Source organism: Hypanus sabinus, chromosome 4, assembly GCF_030144855.1.
Source record: "Hypanus sabinus isolate sHypSab1 chromosome 4, sHypSab1.hap1, whole genome shotgun sequence".
NCBI lineage: Eukaryota > Metazoa > Chordata > Chondrichthyes > Myliobatiformes > Dasyatidae > Hypanus > Hypanus sabinus.
Genome location: NC_082709.1, coordinates 183,312,417 through 183,336,601, shown reverse-complemented (window position 1 = coordinate 183,336,601; position 24,185 = coordinate 183,312,417). Strand labels below are relative to the sequence as shown.

Sequence of the window (24,185 nt, the reverse complement as noted above, 5' to 3'; positions counted from 1 at the left end):
AATCATCTTTCCAATACTGTATATTTAAGTTTTTAGTTACTGACTCTCCAGCCAGTGTAGGCAGGTTTGAATTAGTCAAGAACCTACTTAGTTTTGAACATTTCAACTAACATCACTAATTATAATAAGCTGGGAAGTTATACGGCATTGATTAGATCTCCCATGAAGTGTTGTGAGCAGTTCGGACCCCTTATGTACAAAAGGATGTGCTGGTATTAGAGTCCAGAGGAAGTTCACAAGAAAGGTTTCAGAATGAAAAGGTTGAGATATAAAGAGCACATTTGAAATCTCTGGGCCTGTACTTGCGAGAGTTTAGAAGAATGATGGGATATCCCATTGAAACCTATTGAATATTGAAAGGCCTAGATAGAGTGGATGTGAAGATGATGCTTCCAATAGTGGGTAAGTTTAGGACCAGAGGGCACAGCCCCGGAATAGGGGGACAGAACAGAGTTGTGAAGAAGTTCTTTAGCCAGAGAGTGGAGAATCTGTGGAATTCATTGCCATAGACAGCTGTGAAGGCCAAGTCATTGGGTACATTTAAAGTGGAGGTTGATTAGTCAGGATGTTAAAGGTTATGGGAAGAAGTCAGGAGAATGGGATTGATAGGGATAATAAATTATCCATGCCATGCAATGGCAGAGAAGACTTGATGGTCTGAATTTCCTATTTCTGCTCCTATGTCTTATGGTCTACTTATGTCATCATAAGCTTGCTGTCAGTAACTGATTGCTGCTGTTCCATACACTACAACAGTGATCTGCCTCTTATACACTTCACGGTTCTCTGGAGTATCTCAAACATGTGAAATTGTATCAGAAATATTTCATTTGATGTTATTTCATTCTGTCTCCCCTGAACCTTCGCCTTTCCACGAGGAAATTGCAACCAGCAATCTCCAAACAAATCTCTCAAGGCTTGGGATAATAGACTCATGGAAACAGGTTCTTCGGCCCAACATGTCCATGCTGACCAAGATGTCCACCTAAGGTAGTCCTGTTTGCCCATATTTGACCAATATCCCTCTAAACTCAGGGGTTCCCAACCTGGTGACCATAGAACCCTCAGCTAATGGTAAGAGTCAATGACATAAAAATGTTGGGAACCCTTTTCTGAACCCTCCCTAACCATGTACCTGTCCAAGTGTCTTTTAACTGTTATTCGACCACTTCATCTGGCAGCTCGTTTCAGAAATATATCACTCTTCTCATGAAGAAGTTGCCTCTCAGGTCCTTCTGAAATGTTTCCCCTCTCTCCTTAAACCTGTTCTCTAGACTCTATCAAAACAGGTCAAGACCAGAGGCCATTTCATTGGCTCTTCAATCAGCTCTGGAACACCTGGACAATGAAGATACATACATCAGGTTACTCTTCATTGAGTACAGCTCAGCATTGAACACTATCACCCCCTCAAAACTCATTGCAAAGCTCCAAGACCTAGGTTTTGATACCTCACTGTGGAACTGGATCCTAGATTTCCTCACTGGCAGACCCCAGTTTGTATGGATTGGCAACGACACCTCCTCCACAATCACCATCAGCACAATCCCATACCTGAGTATATTTACATAGAGCACTGCCACAAGAAAGCAGCATCCATCGTCAAAGACCCCCAACATCCAGGCCGTGCTCTGTTCTTGCTACCATCATTGGGCAGAAGGTACAAGAGCCACACCACCAGGTTCAGGACCCTACAACAGGGGTTCCCAAACTGGAGTCCATGGACATCTCAGTTAATGGTTGGTGTCCATAACAAATGTTACGAAACCCCTGACCTACAATTATCAGGCTCCTGAACCCGTTTGGATAACTTCAGTCACCACTACATTGAACTGATTCTATGACTTACAGGCTCACTCCCAAGGACTCTTTACAACACATGTTCTCTGTGTTATATTTTTACTTGCACAATTTATCTTCTTTTGCACATTGGTTGTTCGAAAGTCTTTGTTTATGTATTTTATTTCAAATTATATTGTATTTCTTTATTTTCCTGTAAATTCCTGCAAGAGAATGAATCTCAGGGTAGTGTATGGTGACATATACAGTATGTATTTTGATAATAAATTTCGCTTTGACTTTGATATGACATGTTGTTTTGCAGTAGCAGTACACTGCTAGACATAAAATGTATAAAATACAAATATAAATAAATAATGTTAAAAAAAAAGAGTAATTCACCACACTTTTCTCATTCTGGCTTCTTCCCTCTTCTTTCCAGTCCTGATGAACGATCTCAGTCCGAAACATCAGCTGTTTATTCCCCTCTATGGATGCCGCCTGACTTGCTGAGCTCCTTCAGCATTTTGTGTGTTGCTCTGGACTTCCAACATCTGCAGAATCACTTCTATCTATGATTTGCTGCTCCACTGTGAAATCTTTTCCAGGTATGTCCACCCCGAAGGTTTAAATCTTCTCTTCAGTGGGAGTTCTGTGAGACCCTGTCTCGCTACTCCCCCTCGGTGATCCCTGCTCATCTTTGTTCATGTGCTCACCTGTTACCAGCCAGCTTGAATGCTTTCCCCTCACCCCACCTTCATATTCTGGCTTCTTCCCCCTGCCCTCCCAGCCCCGAAGAAGGCTCTTGGGCTGAAATGTCAGCCCTTTATTCCTCTTCACAGATGTTGCCTGACCTGCTGAGTTCCACCATCATTTTGTGTGTGTTACTCTAGATTTCCAGCATCTGCAGAACCCTGTGTTTGTGAATAATGAGCTAGTGATAGTGGGTTCATTGGTTATTCAGTAATCTGTTCCTAAATTGTTGAGTATTGGTCTCAGGTTCCTCACTGGTAGAAAGGCAAAAAGGGCATGTCACAGATGGTGAGGGATGTCCTCAGTGGTGGGCAGGGACTTGACTGAGTCTATAACTCTCTTTTTCCCAGAGTAGGAATGAAGGTGTGAGGGGGGATGTTTAAAGGAGAGGTGTAGGCTAAGCTTTCCCTTACACAGAGTGGTAGGTGTCTGGGACTCACTGTGAAGAGTAGTATTGGAGGTAAATATGATAGTGGTATTAAAGGGGCATTTAGACAGGCACAGTATATGCAGGAAATGAATTCTCAATTTTATGTGTCTGGTATCACAAGGGTGGAAATCAAGTTCAAGTGTAGTTGTCATTCAACCAGAAACATGCATGCAGCCAAACGAAACAGCGTTACTCTAGGGCCAAGATGCAAAATTCAGTACTGTAATCACACAACACACAGCACATTTCAGCCTTTCTGCAGAAAATTCTACAAAAAGTATTAGGTAGGTCCCAGTCCATCACGGGTAAACCAGAGGAATGGCTTCATTCACCCCATCACTGAACTGTTCCCACAACCACTTTCAAGGACTCATCTCGTATTCACAATATAGATTGCTTTTTTATTTATTATTTTTGCTTTTATATTTTCACTGTCTGTTGTCTTCTGCACATTGCTTATTCATCCTGTTGTGTGCAGTCTTTCGCTGATTCTATTATGATGCTTGGATTTACTGAGTATGCCTGCAAAAAAATTAATCTCAGGTTCGTATATGATGACATATATGCACTTTGATAATAAGTTTACTTTGCACTTTAAACGTTGATATCATAATGATTGCACATATAGACACAAAGATAATATTAGCACAAGGCCTTGACTGGTTTAGCCTGAAGAATGATGGTGCTGGGATGTTGTCCTGGAGCCAATAAGCACGCAGCAGTTCCTCATCTTGTGCTGGGACAAGCTGGCTCGTCTTCCAGGGGGTGAACTCTGGAGAACAGCACTTATTGGAGAGCCAGGCTGAGTGGCCGCTGTGCTCTGTTGTCTCCCACACTGCCACGGCACATCCTCCCCCGGATGGCTGTAACAAGCAATGCGGCAGGAGGGCCTGGACTGCGCAACAGCAGAGGCCACACAGCTTCCCCGCCATCTGCCTTACCAATGAACCGATAAACCGTACTGGCAGTATTGAGGTTTTGTTGTCACAAGAAAAAATATTTAAGACCATATTTACATCATTTGTTAGACCCAGAGAGGCCATTGGGACCAAATGTGCAGCCACCTTACCAGAAGTCAAAACGAGAGCTTTCAAAGTCCTGCTGAAGGGACTCAGCCCAAAACATTGAGTATTTATTCATTTATTCATGCTGCCTGACCTGCTGAGTTCCTCCAGCATTTTGTGTGTTGCTCTAGATTTCCAGCATCTGCAGAATCTCTTGTTGGGTTGAGCTGTAATTACTTGCAAACTTTTCATCACCATTCGAGGAGACATCATCAATGTGCTGTTGTTTGGGGTGTGTTCTCCGAATGCTTGTCCTTTATATACTTATCGATCAGCTGATTGGCTGTCATTTTGGAAACTCATTTGTGATGTGGGGTGGAAATGGTTGCAAGTAAATTGCCAAGATCAGAGAACAACTCAACCCAATCATCAGCCACCCGAACTACACATTTTCCGAATTATTTCCAAGAATCTTTTGTGTTTATGATTTAATCCTCTTGTAAATTGGTTTATTATTGTCACATGTAGCCAATACAGTGAAAAACTATTCTTTCATACTGTTCATACCAATCAATTCATTACACAGTGCATTATGGTAGGACAAGATAAACCAGTAACAGAATGCAGAGTGAAGTGTTTCCATTACAGAGAAAGTGCTGGGCAAGGTGCAAGGACATAGCAAGGTGGATTGTGATGTCAAGAGTCCATTTTATTGTACTAGGGAACCGTTCAATAGTCTAATAACAGCAGAATTAAAGCTGTTCTTGAGCCTAATGGAATAACTTTCTGGCTTTTTTATCTTCTGGCTGATGGGAGAGGGGTGAAGAGAGAATGTCCAGGGTGGGCGGGGGCTTTGATTGTGCTGGCTGTTTTGCCAAGGCAGTGCAGATTGTAGACAGAGTCCACGGAGGGGAGGCTGGTTTCAGTGGTGTGCTGAGCTGTGTGTCTACATCTCTCCATGGTTTCCTCCAATCATAGACGACGTAGTTAAAACGTAGAACATTACAAACCCGTTCAGGCCCTTCCGCCCATGGTTTTCTTTGTTTTGATAGTCTCCCCTCTCACTGTGTGACACCTCTTACCCCTTTATTGGGGGGGGAGGGAGAGAGAGAGAGAGAGCGGCTGTGGCATGTCGAATTTGTCAGGATGAACAATTAGCTTTTGTACTGCAGATCATGGTCTTTCTAGGGTGTTTTACAATTGCTGGCTTGGTGGGTGGTGGGTGCTGAAGTAGGTGGGGAGGGGAGGGTTGATGTTTTGCTGCTGTTTGTGCATGGGAGCGGAGAAGGGGGCTGTGGGGTGTGGTGAACAATGTGCCTGTCGGGACACGCCCCTGCTGACTGCTCCTGTGGCTCCTCCCACAGGCCCCTGTATAAAGGAGACCTGCGGCCTGAAGATCGGCCTCAGTCTCCAGGACCTTGTATGATAGACACTCACTCCTGGTTCCTTCTTCCAGTCAATAAAAGCCGATATCTCGCCTACGTCTCAGTGTGAGTTATTGATGGTGCATCAATTTTATTGACTGGAAGTTTTAAAACATGGAACCCGTTTTGCGTCCGGACCGGTTGGATTTGGACCCTCAAGACCCTGACGCAGCTCTCGCTTTTGAACACTGGCTTGCATGCTTCCAATCGTACTTGGCGGAGCTTCGTGCGACTGAACCCGCCGTTATGCACAGAATCCTACTCTCGAGGGTCTCCTCCAAAGTTTACTCCATTATCCGGGATCTGCCGACCTACGATGGGGCACTGGACGCCCTCAAACGACAGTACCTGCGGCCGGTGAACACCGTCTACGCAAGACATCGCTTAGCTACCCGGCAACAGCGGCCTGGCGAATCGTGCGCTGAGTTTCTCCGAGCACTACAGACACTCGTCCGAGCTTGCGACTGCAAGACGCTCACGGCAGAACAGCATGCGGAGCTGCTGGTGCGAGACGCCTTTGTGACGGGACTGAGGTCAGTGTACATGCGCCAGCGGCTGCTGGAGAACTCGGATCTTACCTTAAGCTCGGCGATAGAGAAGGCCAACGCTCTAGAAGCTGCGCGGCATAACGCCGACGCTGTCCAGTCGCGCGATTCCCCGCCGGTTTCGTGGACGCCTCAGACCCCGCCACCGCCGGCTCCCGGGAGCGAATTCGCCAACGCCGCCGCCAGTCGCCATTCCACGAGCTCCCCGACCCAGACCACGGCTGTGGCCCGTAAGAAACTCGTGCTTTGTTATCTCTGTGGCCAAAAGAAACATCCTCGACAACGCTGTCCAGCGCGAGAAGCGACCTGCTCCAGCTGCGGAAAGCGGGGCCACTTCGCCAAGGTCTGTAAGTCTCAACCTCGAGCGGAGTGCAGCGCTGCGGGTGAAACGTGGGGGCCGCCATCTTGCATGCCGGGATGTGGGCGGCCATCTTTGTTGACGTCAGCACGCCCCGCCCCCGATCCTCGGATGCTGACCGGGTACCCCGGATGTGAGCGGCCATCTTTGTCGGCGTCAGCATGCCCCGCCCCCGACCCTCCGATGCTGACCGGGTACCCCGACGGCGATCCAACTCTGGCCACTGTGACTCTCGACCAAAGCGCCCCACACCAGCTTGCAAGATCCATGATGGACATCCAGGTGGAGGGGCATTGGACTGGATGCCTGTTTGACACGGGCAGCACTGGGAGTTTTATTCACAGTTTTATTCACAGTGCAACGCTGCGGACTTGCAACGCGGCCGGTCAGTCGGAGGTTCCATTTGGCCTCTGGGTCGCAGTCCGCAGACATCCGGGCGGGTTGTGTAGCGACTTTGGTGGTGCAAGGCACAGTATATCGGGACTTTGAACTGCTGGTCATGCCTAATCTGTGTGCACCTGTGCTATTGGGGCTGGACTTCCAGAGCCATCTCGAAAGTGTGACTATGGTATACGACGGGCCCCTCCCACCACTCACTGTCAAGAATCCTCAGTTTTGTGGGACTTCTTCACATACCCTGCTACTGCCCACACACACACACGGACACACACATCCCATCCAGAACCAGGCCAACAGCTGTGCTACCGACACTTGCAGCCTCTCCACTCTCAAGATCCCTCCCCCACCGCTGTTCGCCAACCTGACCCCCGACTGTAAACCTGTGGCAACCAAAAGCAGGAGGTACAGCGCGGGGGACCGGGCCTTCATTCAGTCGGAGGTGCAGCGGCTGCTCAGGGAGGGGATCATTGAGCCGAGCACAAGCCCTTGGAGGGCCCAGGTGGTTGTTGTTCAGACTGGGCAGAAAAATAGGATGGTGGTGGACTATAGTCAAACCATCAATAGGTTTACGCAGCTTGACGCATACCCCCTACCCCGCATCGCGGATATGGTCAACCAGATTGCTCAGTATAAGGTGTACTCGACAATAGATCTGAAATCCGCTTATCACCAGCTCCCCATCTGCCCAGAGGACCGCCCCTACACCGCCTTCGAGGCGGGCGGCCGGCTCTATCACTTCCTGCGCGTCCCTTTCGGTGTCACGAATGGTGTCTCTGTCTTCCAGAGGGAAATGGACCGGATGGTGGACCAGTACCAACTGCAGGCCACATTTCCCTATCTGGATAACATCACCGTCTGTGGTCATGACAGGCCAGATCACGACGCCAACCTCCAACGGTTTCTCCAAGTGGCCGCAGCTCTGAACCTTACTTATAACAGGGACAAGTGTGTTTTTGGTACCACTCGCCTTGCTATACTTGGGTATGTCGTGGAAAACGGGGTTATTGGGCCTGATCCCGAACGTATGCGCCCCCTGTTAGAGCTCCCTCTTCCCACCACTCTCAAGGCCCTCAGACGGTGCCTGGGGTTTTTTTCCTATTACGCCCAATGGGTCCCCCATTACGCAGACAAGGCTCGCCCCCTGGTCAAGTCTACCTCGTTTCCCCTCTCTGCTGAGGCCTGCGCGGCCTTCAACTGCATTAAAGCGGACATTGCCAAAGCTACGATGCATGCAGTGGACGAGACCGCTCCCTTCCAAGTGGAGTGTGATGCCTCCGATTTCGCTCTGGCTGCTACCCTTAATCAGGAAGGCAGACCAGTAGCATTCTTTTCTCGCACCCTCCAAGGCTCTGAAATTCGGCACTCCGCGGTGGAGAAAGAAGCCCAGGCCATAGTGGAGGCTGTTAGGCACTGGAGGCACTATCTTGCTGGCAAAAGATTCACTGTGCTGACCGACCAGCGCTCGGTTGCATTCCTGTTCAGCAACCAACAGCGGGGCAAGATCAAAAATGATAAGATTTTGCGGTGGAGGATAGAACTCTCCACCTACACCTATGATATCCTGTACCGGCCTGGCAGACTCAATGAGCCCCCTGATGCCCTATCCCGGGGAACATGTGCTAGCACACAGCTCGACCAGCTGTACGCCCTTCATGCACAACTTTGCCATCCGGGGGTCACCCGATTTTACCATTTTGTGAAAGCTCGGAACCTGCCGTACTCCCTGGAGGACATCAGGACGATGACCAGGGACTGCCAAATTTGTGCCGAGTGCAAACCGCACTTCTACTGTCCTGACACGGCACAACTTGTCAAGGCCACCCGCCCTTTTGAACGCCTGAGTGTTGACTTTAAGGGCCCCCTTCCTTCCACTGACCGCAATGTCTATTTTCTCAGTGTTATTGACGAGTTCTCACGGTTCCCCTTTGCCATCCCCTGCCCCGACACCACTGCCACGTCCGTCATAAAAGCCCTGCGCCAGCTCTTCACTCTGTTCGGGTATCCCTGCTATATCCACAGTGATAGAGGGTCCTCCTTTATGAGTGAGGAGCTGCGCCAGTACTTGCTAGCTAGGGGCATTGCTACCAGTCGGACCACGAGTTATAATCCCCGGGGTAATGGCCAGGTGGAGCGGGAGAATGCCACAGTGTGGAAGGCCACACTTTTAGCCCTTAAGTCCAAAGGGTTGCCGGTCTCTCGATGGCAGGAGGTCCTCCCTGAGGCACTGCACTCTATCCGCTCTCTGTTATGTACGTCCACCAATGCCACCCCTCACGAACGCCTATTCTCTTTTCCCAGGAAGTCTGTCACTGGGACCACCCTACCAGTTTGGCTGACGTCCCCGGGGCCAGTGCTGCTCCGGAAACATGTGAGGAGCAATAAATACTCCCTGCTGGTGGAGAGGGTTCACCTTCTCCATGCGAACCCCCAGTATGCTTACGTGGTCTTACCTGATGGGCGGGAGGACACGGTCTCCATCCGCGACCTGGCACCCGCAGGTGCAGCAGACCACTACCCTGAAGGCTCTCCGGTAACTGTGAACCCTGCACCAGAGGTGACACCGTACTCACCAGGCCCTACACAGACTCCTCACGACACTTGTATACCGGGCGTTTCGTACGCATTTATACCAGGCGCCTCGCACATGCATGAGGGATCACCGGCGCCTAGTGGGCAAGAACACGCGCAAACCCCGTCCCCTGTGCAATCGCCAATGTTGCCGGCACCTATGCGGTCACAGCCGGTGCTACGTAGATCGCAGCGACAGATTCGACCGCCTGATCGGCTTGACTTGTAAGAACCTTCGCTACATGAGGACTTTTTCAAACGAAGGGGGGGTGAATGTGGTGAACTATGTGCCTGTCGGGACACGCCCCTGCTGACTGCTCCTGTGGCTCCTCCCACAGGCCCCTGTATAAAGGAGACCTGCGGCCTGAAGATCGGCCTCAGTCTCCAGGACCTTGTATGATAGACACTCACTCCTGGTTCCTTCTTCCAGTCAATAAAAGCCGATATCTCGCCTACGTCTCAGTGTGAGTTATTGATGGTGCATCATGGGGTTCTAAACTTTTTTTTTACTATTACTCATCTTTTGGGGTACTCTTCTGTTTTCCTGGATGCCTGCAAAGAGCAAGAATTTAAGGCTGTATAATGTAATATAGTATTCTCTGATATTAAATGATGTTGTGGTGAGCTTTCGACCTATTGAATCTAATCCTTGCCACACAGCCCTCTATTTTTCTCTCATCGATGTGCCCATCCATCCCATTGAAGAGTCTCTTAAATATGAAAGTCACTCATATATATCCACCCCCAGCAGGCCGTTCAATGCACTCACCTCCCTCTGTAAAAAAAAAACTTACCTCTGACATCCCCTCCATATTTTCCTCCATACACCTTACAATTACGCCCTCTGGCATTAGGCATTTCATCCCCTGTCCCTGGGAGAAAGTCTCGGGCTGTCCACTCTATCTATACCTCTTAGCATCTTGTACAGCTCTATCAAGTCACTTGTCATCCTCCTTCTCTCCGAAGAGAAAACTTGTACCTGTTGTCACAAGCTGTGACACTTTCTGTAATGCATCGATAAAAGTCAGTGAAAGTCAACGGAGACATTTCAAACAACTTTGACCTCCTGAGGAAGTAGAGGCTCTGGTGAGCTTTCTTGACCATGTTGTTTACATGATTGGATTAGGACATGGAATTGGTGATGTTCACTTCTAAGAAATTCAAACCTTCAACCCTCAGCACTGGTGATGTAAACAGATGCGCAATATTTATTGGTTTGGTTTTTTAATCTTTCTGCAAATCTGCATCCACTGCTCATTCAGACAACTGACCCCAGATTGCAATTGTAAAAGCATTCACCTGCATGGAAAAGTTACATTTCCTTCTACCTCACCGCTCAGTCCTTTGCCAAGTCCATTATTTACACATGGAGTTTCACAACCTCAGGATATTTGTGTAGTGTTTCACAGTCACTGATCTATAGGCAGGAAGGCACCCAATTTGTACATATGTTGTAAGAAAGCTTCTAGAGAGTGCAGTGTGAACAAAGCAGATCAGATATGGAATCAGAATCAGTTTTAATGTATACATCCAGATATCGTGAAACTTGTTGTTTTGTGGCAACAGTATAGTGGAATACAATATATAAATGTTCTGTGTAAAGGTCTTGGGCAAGTGTATGTGTTAGGGTGCCTAAGACTTTTGCACAGTCCTGTAGTAATTTTATGCATTGCATTATACTGTTGTCCGTCAAAAAACACAGATTTCATGATGCGGCACGGTAGTGTAGTGGTTACCACAACGCTTTGCAGTACAGGAGACCCAGGTTCAATTCCCACCACTGCCTGTAAGGAGTTTGTACATTCTCCCTGGGACCACATGAGTACTCCAGTTTCCTTCCACAATCCAAAGACGTACCAATCGGGAGGTTAATTGGTCATTGTAAATTGTCCTGTGATTAGGATAGCATTAAATTGTGGGATTGCTGGGTGGTGTGGTGCTTATTCTACACTGTATCTCAATAAAATATGACGTATGTGAGTGATGATCAACTCTGATTCTGATCTGGGTCTTTATTGTGGACTGAGAACGGGAAGAGGAAAGGGCAAGGGGAATCATGGTTGGGAAGAGAGGAAGAGAGAGGGGAGTGAGTGGGAAGCACCAGAGAGACATACTGTAATGATCAATAAACCAATTGTTTGGAATCAAATTACTGTGCCTGGTGTCTCAGGGTTGGGCGTGTCTGCACCCGCACCAACCCTCGCCCCTGGCACTCCTTCTCTGCCACCTGTACCACACCCCATCCACGGCGCTCTACCCTCACCATTCCCAACATCCTTTGCTCCCACCAGATTTACCAACTTAATTTCCACTCTGTGTTGACAAATGTCTTAGACACTCTTTTGCACAGTAGTTTATGTACAGTGCCTTGGAAAACATATTCAGCCCCAGCTCTTTGTTCACATAAATGAATATTACAACCAGGAACTTTGATCAATTTAACTGAGATTTTTATTTGTAAATCACAATCTCCTTTTTTTCATAATAGAGCCCATAGAAAACCAGGGAAAATTGTATAGCATGAAAAACAAAAAAATTAAAAAACTGAAATATCAGCTTAGTTGAAATGTCCTTAGTTGAACTACCTCTTGTAGCAATTACAGACAGTAGTCTTTTTGGATAAGTCTCTATTAGCTTTGCGTAACATGATGGGAAAGATTTGCCCATTCCACCTTGCAAAATTGGTCAAGCTGTACCAGGTTGCTTGGAGAGCGGCAGTGGACAGCAGTCCTGAGGTCTTGCCAGAGACGTTTGATCGGGTGAAGGTCAGGACTCTGACTGAGCCACTTAAGGACATCAGTTTTCTTCATTTTGAAGCAACTCCATGATTGCTGTGGCAGTGTGCTTTGGGTCATTGTCCGGCTGAACAATGAACTTGCTTTCTGGCAGAAGCTAGCAGGTTTTTAATCCAGCATCTCTCTGTATTTAGCAGCATTCATCTTCCCATTAGTCCTGACCAGATTTCCAGCACTTGCTGCTGAGAAGCATCCCCATAGCATGCACGGAATTAGATTTATGCCATATGTACCACTTAGTGTTGAGGCCAAAAAGTTCAACTTCTGTCTCACCCGATTACAAGTCTTTCTTCCACACCTTTATAGTATTTTCTAAGTGAAGCTTTGCGAAGTCTTTACAAGAAAGCATATGCTTTTCTGTTTAGTGGTGCATGTGGTGTAAATCTAACACTGCATATCAGGCAGGTTACAGCTCCCCACTATGAGGTATGGTGGAGGTAGCATCGCATCATGCTAGAGGGATGCTTTTCAGCAGCAGGTACTGGAAATCTAGTCAAGATTGACGGGAAGATGAATGCTGCTAAATTCAGAGAGATCCTGGATAAAAATCTGCCAGCCTCTGCCAGAAAGCTTAAACTGGGGAGGAAGTTTGTCTCTCAGCAGGACAACGACCCAAAGCACAATGCCAGAGTAACCATAGAGTAATTTCAAATTAAGGAAATTGATGTCCCTGAATAGCCCATTCATGGTCCTGACCTTAACCAGATCAAACATCTCTGGCAAGACATCAAGATTGCTGTCCACCGCTGCTCCCCAACTAACCTGACACAGTTTGGCCAATTTTGCAAAGCGGAATGGGCGAATCTTGCCCCATCATATTGTGCAAAGCTAACAGAGTCTTATCCAAAAAGACTACTGGCTGTAATAGCTGTAAGAGATGGTCGAACTGAGCAAAGGGGGATGAGTACTTTTGAACTGCTTGATATTTCAGTTTTTGAATCTTTAGATTTCATGCTTACAATTTTCCATTTTTTGGGATCTACTGTGAAAAAAGGAGTATGTGATTCACAAAAATAAAATTCTGAGTTAAATTGATCAAGATCCCTGGATGTAATACTCATTTCCATGAACAAAGGGTCGAAGGCTGAATAGTTTTCAAGGCACTGTATGTAAATTTAATTAATAAGTAGTGGAAAAAGAGAGCAAAACAAAATAATACGTGTACATGGGTTCATTGTCTGTTCAGAGATTTAATGATGAGGGGAAGGTTTTCCTAAAACATTTGTCCTCAGGCTCTGTACCTCCTCCCTGATGGTAGCAATGAGAAAAGGGTCCATTCCTTAAGGCAGTATCTGCGGCTTAGCGTAAATCCAAGAGAGGCACACTCCAATTGCTTCAATGAAGTAATACCATTTCACCTTTTATCTGAGGCAGGTTACAGTTCACTGCCTTAAGATATTCTGACTGCAACATACTGGAAGATTTTCCCATAATCTTTAGGATCAGGATCACTGGCATATATCATGACATTTTTTGTTTCGTAGCAGCAGTACATCACAATATATAATACCAAAAAAAACTATCAATTATAGTAAGAAATATATATAAAAATTTTATTGAATAAATAGTGCACAAAGAGAGCAGAAAAAAGAAATAAAAAGTAGTCAGGTAGTGTTCATAGGTTCAATTTCCATACAGAATTCTGATGACAGAGGGGTAGAATCTGTTTCTGAAACATTGAGTGTGCATCTTTAGGCTCTGGTACCTCTTCGTTGACGGTCGCAATGAGAAGGGGTCGTGCCCTGGGAGATGGGGATATTTAATGATGGATGTTGGCTGAGTTTACAATCCTCTGCAGCTTTTTCCAATGCCATGCAATGGCCGCTCCGTTCCCACCTTAAATTTCTGTGGTCTGTTACACATTGAGGCAAGGGTGACACTGCGCTGTGGATGTTCCAGATGTGTTACATTCATCCTGCAATCCACGACACTGGACCCTGACCCCAGTCTGTCAGGAACTGCGTGGTGGCTGCCTGCAGATGACCCTCCCCACGTTAAATAAGTCACGCATAGGCAGTTTCCATTGAGGGACCACCCTATCACACCCTGGAATAAATACTGTGGTGATCAGCAAGTGGTGAAGGCGGCAGAATTGCGAGGTTTAGAAACCGCTAATGACCAGAATGAGTGGATCCTGGATCGGCCTCTACAGCCATCTGGAAACTCGCCAATGGACAACCACTTCAGGCAACGTCACACTTGATTTGAATTATCTCACTACTACTACTGTCAACCATGGAGATGGGTGAGAAAGTCAAATGTATTCTTGGGAGATTGTTTCCATGGTGGGGAGTTATGTCAATAGACGGAAAACTGCAGATGCTAGAAATCTGAAATCAAAAGAGAAGGTGCCCGGAACATGCAGCAACATCCGTGGAAACAAGCCATGGGAGTCAGAGGTCAGCCAGTCCTGGGATTGGAGGTCTCAGGTCAGTCAGCAGGTTGGAGATCCGTGATAAGCAAGTCTGGAGGTTGAAGCCCTGAGGTCAGAAGCCCGATGTCTGCAAGTTCTAGGCCATGGTCTGGAGATTGGGGGCCTGGAGTCAGCTTGACCTGGGGTTGGAGGCCCATCTCTGTGTGTTAGTGGAGGGTGTGTAGGAAAGGGGTGTGTTTGTTGCTGCTGCTTGTTCAATGTTGGTTGTGCGGGTTCTGCTGAACATTGCAGGCATGTTATTTTGGTGCCGGAATGTGTGGTTACAGTGGCGGGATGAATCAACATCTTCAAGTTGTGTTGATGGTGAATACAAATGGTGCATTTCACATGTTTTGAAATGCAATTGATAGGTAAGTAAATCAAATCAATAAATCTAAATCTAAGGGTTAACTAGTCAGATCAATGACTCTCCGTCATCGGTCAATGATGGGTATTGACATCATTTCAGTGTGAAATGTGTCACAGGTGTGGGTGTACTTGTAAGATATATATATATATCTCACAAGTGGGAATATATGAGAAATAACTGGAATGATTCTGCTTTGCTGAAGCAATTGCTGTTTCAGCAACACTGACTATGAAACTTTTCATAATGAGTTTACAGGATGCAAGCTTTGCTGGAGTGTTCAGGATTCATTGCCCATCCCTGACTGCCCTTGAGCTGGGTGATTAGATAGACTGTTCCAGAGAACAGATATTGTTTCTGGGAATCCAGAACCATGTAAAGAACAGACTGAGTAAGGTCAGCAAATTTCCTTTCCCTGGAGGAGATTAGTGAACGATCGGGTAGTTTCATGGTCAGAAGTACTGGTGTGCTCTTTTCAATTGCAGATATTAAGTTAATCAAATTTACATTCCTCGGCTGTCACAGTGGGTTTCAAACTTAAGTATCATTTATTAATTCAGGGTTCTGAATTACTGATCCTGCAGCACACTGTGATGACAAACATGCACACACAAATATATCTGGATTAGAAGCATCACATGTATGTTGTTGGGGCTGGTGAAGAAGCCATTTGCCAGACTTGGTCAAAGTTCAAAAGTTCAAAGTAAATTTATTTTCAAACTACATATATGTCATCATATACTTGAGATTCATTTTCTTGAGGGCATTCACAGTAAATGGAAAGGAACACGATAAAATCAATGAAAAATCGTATACAAGGCAACCAAACAACCAATGTGCAGAAGATAACAGACTATGCAAATGCAAAAAAAAACAAAAAAAAAAGAAGATAAATAAACAATAAATATTGAGAACATGAGCTGTAGATTCCTTTAAAGTGAGCCCATAGGTTATGGAATCAGTTCAGTGCTGGGGTGATCCCTTCTGGTTCAAGAGCCTGATGGTTGGGGGGGAATAACTGTTCCAACTATAAGGGCACACTTGGAGTGTAGAACCCAGCATCCAGGACACCTCCAAAAGGCGCTGCCTCAAAAAGGTGGTGTCCATCGGTAACGGCCTCCACCACTCAGGACATATCCTCTTCACATTGCTACCGCCAGGAGTCTGAAGACATACACTCAATGATTCAGAAACAGCTTCTTTCCCACTAACATCAGATTACACTACTTCAATATTTTCCTCTCTTTTTGCACTAATTTAAAAGTATAAATACTTACTGTAATTTATATTTTTATTATTATGTATTGCTGCCGCAAAACAGCAAATTTCATGACCAATATCTCTGATTCTGATTCATGTTCTCATGAAAGGAAGAATGTAGAAGCTTTAGAGAGGGTGCAGAGGAGATTTACCAGGATGCTGCCTGGACTAGAGAGCATGTCTTATGAGGATAAGTTGAGTGGGCTGGTGCTTTTCTCTTCGGAGCGAAGGAGGACGAGAGGTGTCTAGACACAGGTGTACAAGATGATAAGAGGCATAGTTAGAGTGTACAGCCAGAGAATTTTTCCCAGGGCAGAAATGGTAAATATGAGGGGGAATAATTTTAAGGTAATTGGAGGAAAGTATAGAAGGTATGGTCAGGGGTAAGTTTCTTTCACAGAGTGGTGGGTGCGTGGAATGCCTTGCCAGGGGTGGTGGTAGAGGCAGATGTATTAGGAGCATTTCAGAAACTCTTAGATAAGCTCATGGATGAAAGGGAAATGGAGTCCTATGTGGGAGGGGAGGTTTAAATTGATCTTGGTGTAGGTTAAAAGGGCGGGGTTGAAGTCCCTATACTTTACTACATTCTCAGAGTCGGGATGTCATGATGCAGCTGTACATGAAGTCAGTGAGACCTCACGTTTACTTAGTTCTGGTGTTTTTCCATAGGAGGGTTGCAATTAATATGTAGAGAAATGCTTTGCGGAGATGTTCTGGAGACTGGAGGGATTGAGCTATCAGAGAAGGCTGTTTCGAGTGGGACGGTTTCCCCTGGAGCGTGGAACAGAGAAGCAACCATATACCCAAAAGCACCAGGGGCATAGGCATGGTCACAGTCTTTTTCTTAGTGCAGGGGAACTTAATACTAGAAGAAATAGGTTTAAGGTGAGAAGAGAAAGTTTTAAAGGGGACCTGAAAGTCAACTTTATTTATGTATAGTTTTTCATAAATTCTATTTTATATCATTACTTTCCTGTAAATGTCTGTAAGAAAATAACTCTCAAGTAGTATATGTTGACACTTGTACACTCTCAATGACAAATTTATTTTGACTTTGAAGTTGTTAACATTGTTTGGTGTGTGTTTCTGGAACAACCTACTAGAGAAAGTGACAGGCAGGTACAATAACATGTAAAAGGTATTTGGACGGGTACATAGGTAGGAAAGGTTTAGGGGGCTATCGGCCAGCTCAGGTAAATGAAGCTGGCTCAGGTATCAGCATGGATGGGCTGTGTTTTTGTACCAATGACTCTGTAATCGCGACAGGAAAATTCCTCAAACCCACTGCATCACAACCATAACTTCAGCTCTGAATCCCTCCCCCTTATCAAACATTATTCTACACCAGTCCCAGAAGTATTTATTTATTTAGTGATGTAGCATGGAGAAGGGCCTTCCTGCGCCAGCAAACCTGAGTAATCCAAACTTAATTCACCTACCTGATGCATCTTTGTAGGAGGAAACTGCAGCACCAGGGGACCCCCACACATTCCACAGGGAGGATGTACAGATTCTTTACTGAACGGTGCCGGGATTGAACTCTGAGACACCCCAGCTTGTAATAGTGTCACACTAATGGCTATGCTACCATGGTGCCCAAAATATTCAAAGCTTCTGCCTCACTACTCTTTGAGGAAGAGGAGCATAGCACAGTACAGGCCCTTCAGGCTACAGTGCTATACCAAACTTTGAACCTGATTGTAAGATCAATTTAACTCTTTTTTTCCTTCCCACTTAGCTCCAATCTTCTATAATCCATATGCCTATCCAAGAGTTCCTTAAATATCCCTAATGTATCTGCCTCTACCACCACCCCTGGCAGGGCATTCCGCACACCCACCACTCTCTGTGTAAAGAAACTACCTCTGGTATCCCCTCTATGCTTTTTTCCCCAATCACCTCAAAATTATGTCTCCTTGTACAAGTCATTTCCACCCTGAGAAAAAGTCTCTGGCTGTCAAGCAATCTACACCTCTTGTCCTCTAAAAACTCACCACTCTCTGACAAAGTATATATTTTTTTCCCTGTCTTAAATAGTGAATCCCTCTGTTTAACCAGTGACCCCCCCCACCATCTCAATCTATATTCTCTCCCATGAGGAAATATACTCTCCACATTAACTGCTCAGCATCTTATGGTTCAATAAAGTCCTCCGGAGTCATTGATCAGGTACGTTATCATTGACAAATATATTTGTTGTGCAGGGCAAGACCCAAACGTTACTATTAATTATAAGATAAATAGTGTCAAAGACTAATCGAGTCACACAGCATAGAAATAGGCCCTTCGGCCCAACACTTCCATGCTGACCAAGATACCCATCTCAGCTAGTCTCATTTACTTGCTTCTGGTTCATATCCCTTGAAAAATCTTTCTTATTCACAGGTACAAAATGATCTGTGTGACGGCAGGTAAAACAAAGTTTTCTGCTGTACTTCAGTACATGTGGCAATAACAATATGACAATTTTGTGCCATGGCAGTGTAGCGTTTAGCGTGATGCTATCACTGCTCAGGGCGTCAGTTTTCGCATTTCAATTCTGCTGCCGTAAGTACGGGAGTTGGCATGTTTCTTCCTGTAAACAGCATGGGTTTCCTCCGGGTGCTCCAGTTTCCTCCCACAGTCCAAAGACGCACTGGTTAGTAGGTTAATTGGTTATTGTAAGTTGCCCTGTGATTAGGTTAGGATAGAAAACATGAGAAAATCTGTAGATGCTGGAAATCCGGAGCACCACACACAAAATGCTGGAGGAACCCAGCAGGAGAGGCAGCATCTGTGGAAAAGAGTAAACAGTCGATGTTTCCGGCTGAGATCTGAAGCGTCAGGACTGATGAAGAGTTTACGCCGGAAACGTCGACTGTTTAATGTTTTCCACAGATGCTGCCTCTCCTCCTGAGTTCCTCCAGCATTTTGTGTGTGGTGACTCAGGTTAAGATTAAATCAGTGCGTTGCTGGGCGATGCGGCTCACTGTGCAAGGAGGACCTGTTCAGCGCTGAATCTTTAAATGAACCAACTTCAGCAGGTCAGGCTAAGGACAACATTTCAGATCAAGGCCCGTGGACCTGTTGACCCACTGAGTCAGTCCAGTTGCTCGTTGCAGTCTGACCTGCTGAGTCCCTCGAGCATTCTGTGTGTGTGTGTTGCTCCAGATTCCAGCATCTCTTGTATCTCCATATCTTGAATGCCACAAGCAACCGCAACTGACCGTGCCTACTTATCTTACAGGTGGAATTTCACTCGCCAGGAGAAGGCCTCGTATGTTCCAGGGGAGACTACAGATGGAAAGCCCTTTGCTTCGCTGGGTCTGGCACATGGCTGACTCCCCTCGTAGCAACAGCGTGTATCAGGACCAAGGCTCAAATCCCTCCACCTCATAACTCACAAGGGGACGGGCGGAGGTGCGAAGGGACATTCGGAGGTCTATTAGCCTCGTGTTTGGGAATGGCTCTGCAGAATCCTGCCTGCCCCTCGCTCCAAGGCGCTCCCTCCATGGACTCGGACCCTACAAAGAGGTTGCCCAGAAAGTGAATGGACACTTAATTTACCCTCGCCCCAAGACTTTTAGGTTGCTTTGTGCGTGTGTGTGAGAGAGTGCGTGGGTTGTCTGCATCTTCAACTTTTTTTTGGCTTTGCGTGTTCTTTGAACATGACCCATGGCGAGGAACTTTCCTCTGAAATGCACCAAGATTCCGTCGTGTTGACTTACCTCGAGAGCGTACTGATGCATCGAGCGGCGGTGGCCAGCGCGGCCGGCTCTCCTGGCAAGAGTGGCCCTGAGGGGTCGGCGCATCCGGGCAGAGGGGCCGAGGGAGCGCTCGACACGGCCCCCATCCCCGGCCGACCCCCAGCCCCTTCCCCTCCCAGGGCCGCCAGAACAGGCCCTGCGCTCAACGTGAAGAAGGCGAGGCTGCTACAGGGGGAGGCGTGGGACGGGGCAAAGAGGAGGAAGATCAGTGGTCAGGAGTCCAAGAGTCCGGAGAGACCCCAGCAGCAAACCCACAGCACCCTGCTGGCTTCCCTCTTGCAGTCCTTCGGCTCCGGCGTGCAAGACCACCAGCAGCACGGCGTGTCTCCGGGAAGCCGAGCTTCTTCACCCGAGGAGGAGGAGGAGGAGCCCGGGGCCTGCGGGCGGCTAGCAGCTCTGCTGGATGATGGGAAGAATGAGGAGCCCCAGCGGGAGAGTCCGCCCATCCCCGGCGCCCAGCGTCTCTCTTGCTCCGCCCGGCTGAAGGCGGTAGCCAGCATGGTGGGCAAAGGCCCCAGCGCCCCCAGCTCGCCCAAACCCAGCGCCGCTTGCAGCCAGCTCGCTCTGCTCCTCTCCAGCGACTGCCAGCTCCAGCAGTATTCCCGTGCACGGTCCCTGGCCCCCTCAGCGAGTCAGCGGCTAGCGGCCATCGCCAGCAAGAAGCTTGCCGGGGTCCCGCCGCCGGAGAGGCCGGCTGTCAAGGGTCCCGCCTCGGTACCGCGGGACAGGGCCAGCCGCTCGCCCGCTTCCCCGGCCACCGGCAGTAGCCTCCTGAAACACCTCCTGAACTCGCCCAAGCTCCCAGCCGCTAATGGCCACGCCTGGGCGGCAGCGGGAGAAGTGGGCTCCCGTCCCGGTAGCCACCCGCCAGCTGGTGGCAGGCCATCCAGAGAGGGTGGGGAGGAGGAGCGGGGAGGCATAGGCCGCCGAGTCGAGCCCGAAGCCCGCTCCAACTGCACTCCCATGGACCTGTCAACCAAGGGCAGGGTATCATCCGCCGAGCCCGCGTCCCTGCAGCCTGGCACCCTGGAGCAGATGACCGAGTCCCTGCTCTTCAGTTGGAACCCCAAAGCCCCCGGGCTGAAGGGCCCTGAACCCAAGGTGGACGAGGAGGGCACTGAACGCAAGAGTCACCAGAAGGTCACCCTGCTTCAGTTACTACTGGGTCACCACCAGCCCGGTAGCCGCACCCCAGAGCCTGGTGGGGAAGCCGCCACGGCCCGGAGCAGGCGGCCCAGCCAAAGAGAGCCCTTCCCGTCCCCCGCTCCCTCCTTGGCGGAGAGGAGTACCTCCCTGAAGCCCCGTGGTAGCCTCGGGGCCCGCCGGGGCCAGCCCGCCTCCCCTGCTGACTGCCCGTCGCACACCCTGCCCCTGCACGCCGACTCTGCGGCGAGGCCCCGGCCCAAGCCGGGCGACCTGGGCAAGGCCCAGCGCTTCCTCCCGGAACGGCCGGTGGCTAGCGAGTCACCGCTGGCCGCCCCCTTCCCCAAGCAGCTCTTCCCGCTGGAGTTGCGCCAGTCCAGCCCCTGTGCACCCGCGCCGGTGCTGGCAGGCGACGGACGCCTCTCCAACTTCTCCTTCAGCGCCAGTAAGTTGCTCCACGACCTGGCGCGCACCGGCTCCCATAGGTCACCCGAGCCCATGCACTTAGAGCCCGAGCTCAGGGCCTCCCTGGAGCCCAAGGTGGCCAAGGAGGGCGGAGGGCGCCCACTCGGATTCCAGCGGAGTGATCCCGGGGCGGGACACGAGCGAAGGGCAGGGCGGGCAGGCGACCTGGAGAGGCGCAGCGTCCTCCAGCTCTTGCTGAGGAGCACTGAGAAGGAGCGCGGACAGCCGCGGGCTAGGCGGAGCGAGCAGCCGGCAGCGCCGGATAGCCTCGGTGAGGCCGATACCGTCTCCATTGTCAAAGTGAAGACTGAGCCCAGCGAAGATGACGATGGTAGAACCCCCTTCTATAAGGTGGAGGAGAGCCCCGAGTGCCAGAGGCGAACCTCAGGGACCCCCTTGCTGCTGGAGAACCTGAAACAAGAGGTCAGGTCACCCCAGTCCCCGTCTCCCCTCATGTCCTCCAGCCACGCCAGGGGAGGGGTCCTTAGCCAACTACTGCGGCACAGCTCGGGACCACCGCATGGGTACCTTTCCAGCGGGCCGGCCAGCTTAGAAGCATCGGCCACCCCCTCCAACCCTTGCCCCGGGCTGAGGCACCTACTGCCCAGTTCTCCAGCCGATCGCCGGGACCTACAGAAGATGCCAGAACGCCCAGTGGCCATTAACGGTCACGCTTTCTACTCCAACGGGCTGTCAGCTGCGGAAGCAGGCTGCAAACCCCAGGAGCGTGGGCCTGGGCACGGCGGCGCGGAGGCAGGGCCCCGCAGTTACCTGAAGGATACGCAAGGGTTCAATGTACTGAAGCAGCTACTGCTGTCCGAGAATGGCATCAAAGCTCTGTCGGATCACCGCACCCTGCAGAACGGTGGCTCCGCGCGGGACCTGGGCGAACCGAAGGCACCGGGTGGGGCCCCCGCCCAGTATTACCGTGAGCGCGACCTCAGGAGGGGCGGGAAGGAGAGTCCAGTGCAGCCCCCCAGGTATCCTGGGACAGCCCGGCTCCCTCAGCCCCAGAGAGGAACCCACCCCGAGCCACCCTGGCTCACCAAAGCCAACCCGATACTCTATTACATGCTGCAGAGAGGCGGGGACGAGGTCCAGCCCAGAGCGAACGAAGGAGATGCGTTTAGGAAGGACAGGAAGAGGCACCAGCCTCGTTCCAATGCCGAGAGTCAGGCCGGCCCTTGCTGGGTGAAGGAAGAGCCAGAGGAACCCCTGGCATGTTTTGGGTCCCTTCGCGTCCCGCCACCGCCAAGCCCCGGGCAGATCATGGAGAAAGTGGCTGCAATCAAACGCGAGCCAGACTGAGGGAAGGGCCTCCGGCGAAAGCAAACAGATCAGACAAGCAAGAAGACAATCTTGTTATTAGGACCAGGTCTTGTGCAATATCCCGCGGGTCAGCTAACGGGAGAGCACATGCTGAATATATATAATATATATAGAGAGAAATGTATATAATATATATAACAGCGCCGACAGACATCTTACTGGAGGGCGTGCTCATGTTTGGAACTTGTATCTGTTGTCAGGAATGTCAAAATATTGGGATCTACCGATTTTTATATTATAATTTTATATATAGACAGATATATATTACACACAAAAACACACACACTCACTCACACACACACTCACTCACACACACACACACACACACACACACACACACACACACACACACACACACACACACACACACACACACACACACACACACACACACACACACACACACACACACCACACACACACTCACTCACTCACACACACACAAGGCGGACGAAACCACTTGTCTTCCGCTCTCTTAGATCTGCATGGTGATTACAGCGGGTGGGTGTGCTGGTTAGGGAGAGAGAGACCACGTTAGCTTGGGATCCCTGCGCTGAGCTCCCTCTCATGTAGGCGGCCTCGCAAGGGGGAGGGGGGACCGCGACAGCCCCGCCTAAGTTCTCTGGCCTTTGAGACATGCTGTTTATTTCTGCTCGGGGCCCCTCCTCCCTCACACACTTCTCTCCTGGTGCGCCTCTGGTCTACTGTTCAGGTTCGCGCTCCAGTGCAGGGAAATAGATATTAAAATGTGTGTGAGGGGGGGGGGGACGTGGGGATAGTGCGAATGTGGTGGAGAGAGGGTTAGATCGCGGTGGTACAAACTCCCAATTCTCCACAATACATTTTTTTAAAATTTCGTAGCTCCTTCCAACGCGTTTTACCTCCAAACGCAAAACGGTGCGTAAAACCAGCTGTTTTTTTTGAGGGGGTGGGGCTGGTTTCTTTTCAAGACGACCGTCGTGTTTTGTCCACGCAAGCGAACCATTACCTACTCTTTTGCCCGCCGCTGATTTTTACCATCTCTCTGTCTCTTGCTCTGCGAGGAGTTGGCATCTCCGGAGAGTTACTCAGCTTGTTATGTACATTGACTGTTCAATGAGTGTGTATATATACACAGTGCCCGTACGGATGTTGAATGGGGGAAGGTGCCTATTTTGTGTTGCATGTGTTTGCATTTGCAAGTGTTAAATATTGTATAGTTATATATGCATATTTTGTCCAATCTATTGTTGAAACTATTGTTGAAGAAGCCCTCTAACTCCGAAATCCGCATGAGACGAAAAGCATGTGGAAGTCCTATGCACAAAAAATGTGATGTGTTTATTAAAAAAAATACAAGATTTAAAAAAGGAGAGTAAAAGAGAATTTAATGTCTTAATAATCTAATTTTAATTACTTACTTGGTCT

General features: G+C 48.7%; 1 protein-coding gene across 10 annotated transcripts in view; it reads left to right on the top strand.

Annotated features, from left to right (window-relative positions):
- Positions 1-23,223, top strand: part of nrip1a (nuclear receptor interacting protein 1a) — a 131,184-nt gene extending 107,961 nt beyond the window's left edge. For 8 of the 10 annotated variants that reach the window (XM_059968965.1, XM_059968970.1, XM_059968964.1 and 5 more), the window contains 2 exons: positions 2,222-2,387; positions 19,322-23,223. In XM_059968965.1, coding sequence (XP_059824948.1) covers positions 19,743-22,757 — 3,015 coding nt within the window. In that variant the 5' untranslated portion in view covers positions 2,222-2,387; positions 19,322-19,742 and the 3' untranslated portion in view covers positions 22,758-23,223. The remainder of the gene's footprint in view (positions 1-2,221; positions 2,388-19,321) is intronic. The other 2 variants (XM_059968974.1, XM_059968973.1) reach the window with 1 other exon arrangement.
- Positions 23,224-24,185: the final 962 nt, after the last annotated feature.